The sequence below is a fragment of the Orycteropus afer genome, unplaced genomic scaffold, assembly GCF_000298275.1.
Source record: "Orycteropus afer afer isolate SDZICR_OR568_19922 unplaced genomic scaffold, OryAfe1.0 scaffold00079, whole genome shotgun sequence".
NCBI classification, from domain to species: domain Eukaryota; kingdom Metazoa; phylum Chordata; class Mammalia; order Tubulidentata; family Orycteropodidae; genus Orycteropus; species Orycteropus afer.
In genome coordinates this window covers 9,774,832-9,776,552 of record NW_006921666.1, presented here as the reverse complement: position 1 = coordinate 9,776,552, position 1,721 = coordinate 9,774,832, and the positions used below count along the sequence as shown (strand labels likewise).

At 46.3% G+C, this 1,721-nt stretch overlaps 1 protein-coding gene across 1 annotated transcript in view; it reads right to left on the bottom strand.

Annotated features, from left to right (window-relative positions):
* ZFYVE1 (zinc finger FYVE-type containing 1) overlaps nucleotides 1–1,721 on the bottom strand; it is a 100,893-nt gene that overhangs the window by 12,592 nt on the left and 86,580 nt on the right. The window contains exon 4 of the mRNA XM_007941397.2: nucleotides 54–160. Coding sequence (XP_007939588.1) covers nucleotides 54–160 — 107 coding nt within the window. The remainder of the gene's footprint in view (nucleotides 1–53; nucleotides 161–1,721) is intronic.

The window sequence follows — 1,721 nt, the reverse complement described above, 5'->3', positions numbered from 1 at the left end:
CACCACTCTGCACTCCTTTTCCCAAAGAGGGGGAGATGGCAGGCCTCACTTACCCACAGCTGAGGCACAAGGAAGAGCAGGTGAAGTACTCATCCGGAAAAAAGGAGCTGTGTGCCATCTGGTCATCGGGGATCTCACCACTGAAGCGGTCGCTCAATGCCTGTGGAGAGGGAAGGTGACACATGAAGGCACTCAGAAGACAGCCCTGTGCTTTGGCCCTTCCACTGCTTGCCTTTCAAGGATCCCCTCGCTGTTGGCATAGTTCTCATAGGCTCCACAGCTGGAAGAGGGAAACTGATGACATGACCCTCACCACAGGACATCTCAGAAAGAACTGGCCCATTTCCCAAGAAGTCGCAAGTAGGCAAAGAAAATTACTATTCACTCCTAATTACCCTGAACATCATAAAACATTTGTCACACTCAATTTCTTATTCAAGACCATCACAGAGTTTGACTACACCCAGCTTATCTCTGTGAAGCTGATAGCAAGAAACCGAACCTTAAAAAGGTGGCTTATTGGGAAGTCAAGGGTAGCAATGAGAAGTGAGCTGGGAGTTTCCCAGGCTTCTAGCCTGGTTCTAACCACAGGTGCTCATCTGGAGTTTACTAGGTCATAGAACTGTAACAACATAGAGAAAATGTCATCAGCCAAAAAGCAAGAAAGAGATATATAGTGTCTTATTAACTCCACTAACCTAAAAGACACCAAATGGCCAAAATGAATGCCAAGAAGAAAGATAAAGTGTTTGCAGAAGCAAACTGAACAGTTAGGTTGAAAGGTAGTTCTGTTTTCACTTTATTTTTACTTGATATTCAAAGTATTCTTCAGAGCTGATACTTCCCTCTAATCTTTAGTCATAGGCAGTGGAAAAAGTTATATAAATTAAACTAAATGGCCTTTCCATGCTGTAAAAATCATTAAATGCACAGAGTTCCAAGCATCAGTCTCCCAACCAGTGGCAGCCAGACACCATTCAGGAGAAGAAACTATGTGACCCAAAATAAGGGGACAACATGGAGGATTCCTGGGAAAATGGCAGGATAAACAAACCATTAATCTGACTCTCCCCCTAAAATACAAGAAATTAGGAAACGGGGCTCAGCTTTGAGGGACTCTGAATCAGGGAACAGAGGAGAGCAGCAGGATATTAGAGAGAGGCAAGAATCAACAAATCAATGAGTTGTATACAGTAGGAAAATCACTTCTCCCACCATCCCTGCCCCTCCCCATAGCTACGTGGGTTGCCAGCTACAGTAATCCAGGGTAATGGCTCAAGAAAAAGAGCCTGCTTCTCTAACCACCACAACTTCTGCCAGTACAAAGAGACAGGACCCCAACCTTCTGCCCTAAAGTCAGCAAGGCCGATCTCACCAGGGGGCTGTTTGAAGTGTGCCAGCACCTCCCAATTGTTGGCTGCAAGCCCACAGAAAATTGCTACAGAAGGGCCCTGCAATGGAGTCAGCTCCCATACTCAGCACTCTGCCTGCCTCCCTGTGTACCCCAACTCTGACCTCTGAAACTAAATTCCCTGGGGTCAATTAGGGTTAGTCTTTCCCCACTTCCAGTTGGCCCTGAGGCTGCTGTGTGAGGAAGCAGGAGCCTTGAATGGAGGTTGAACTCACAGACAACATCTACCTGGAGGACTCTGAAACCAACAAGGCAGACCTTCATGGGAATCTGACCAGAGAATGACATCCGTTCACCAATGTGGTAATTA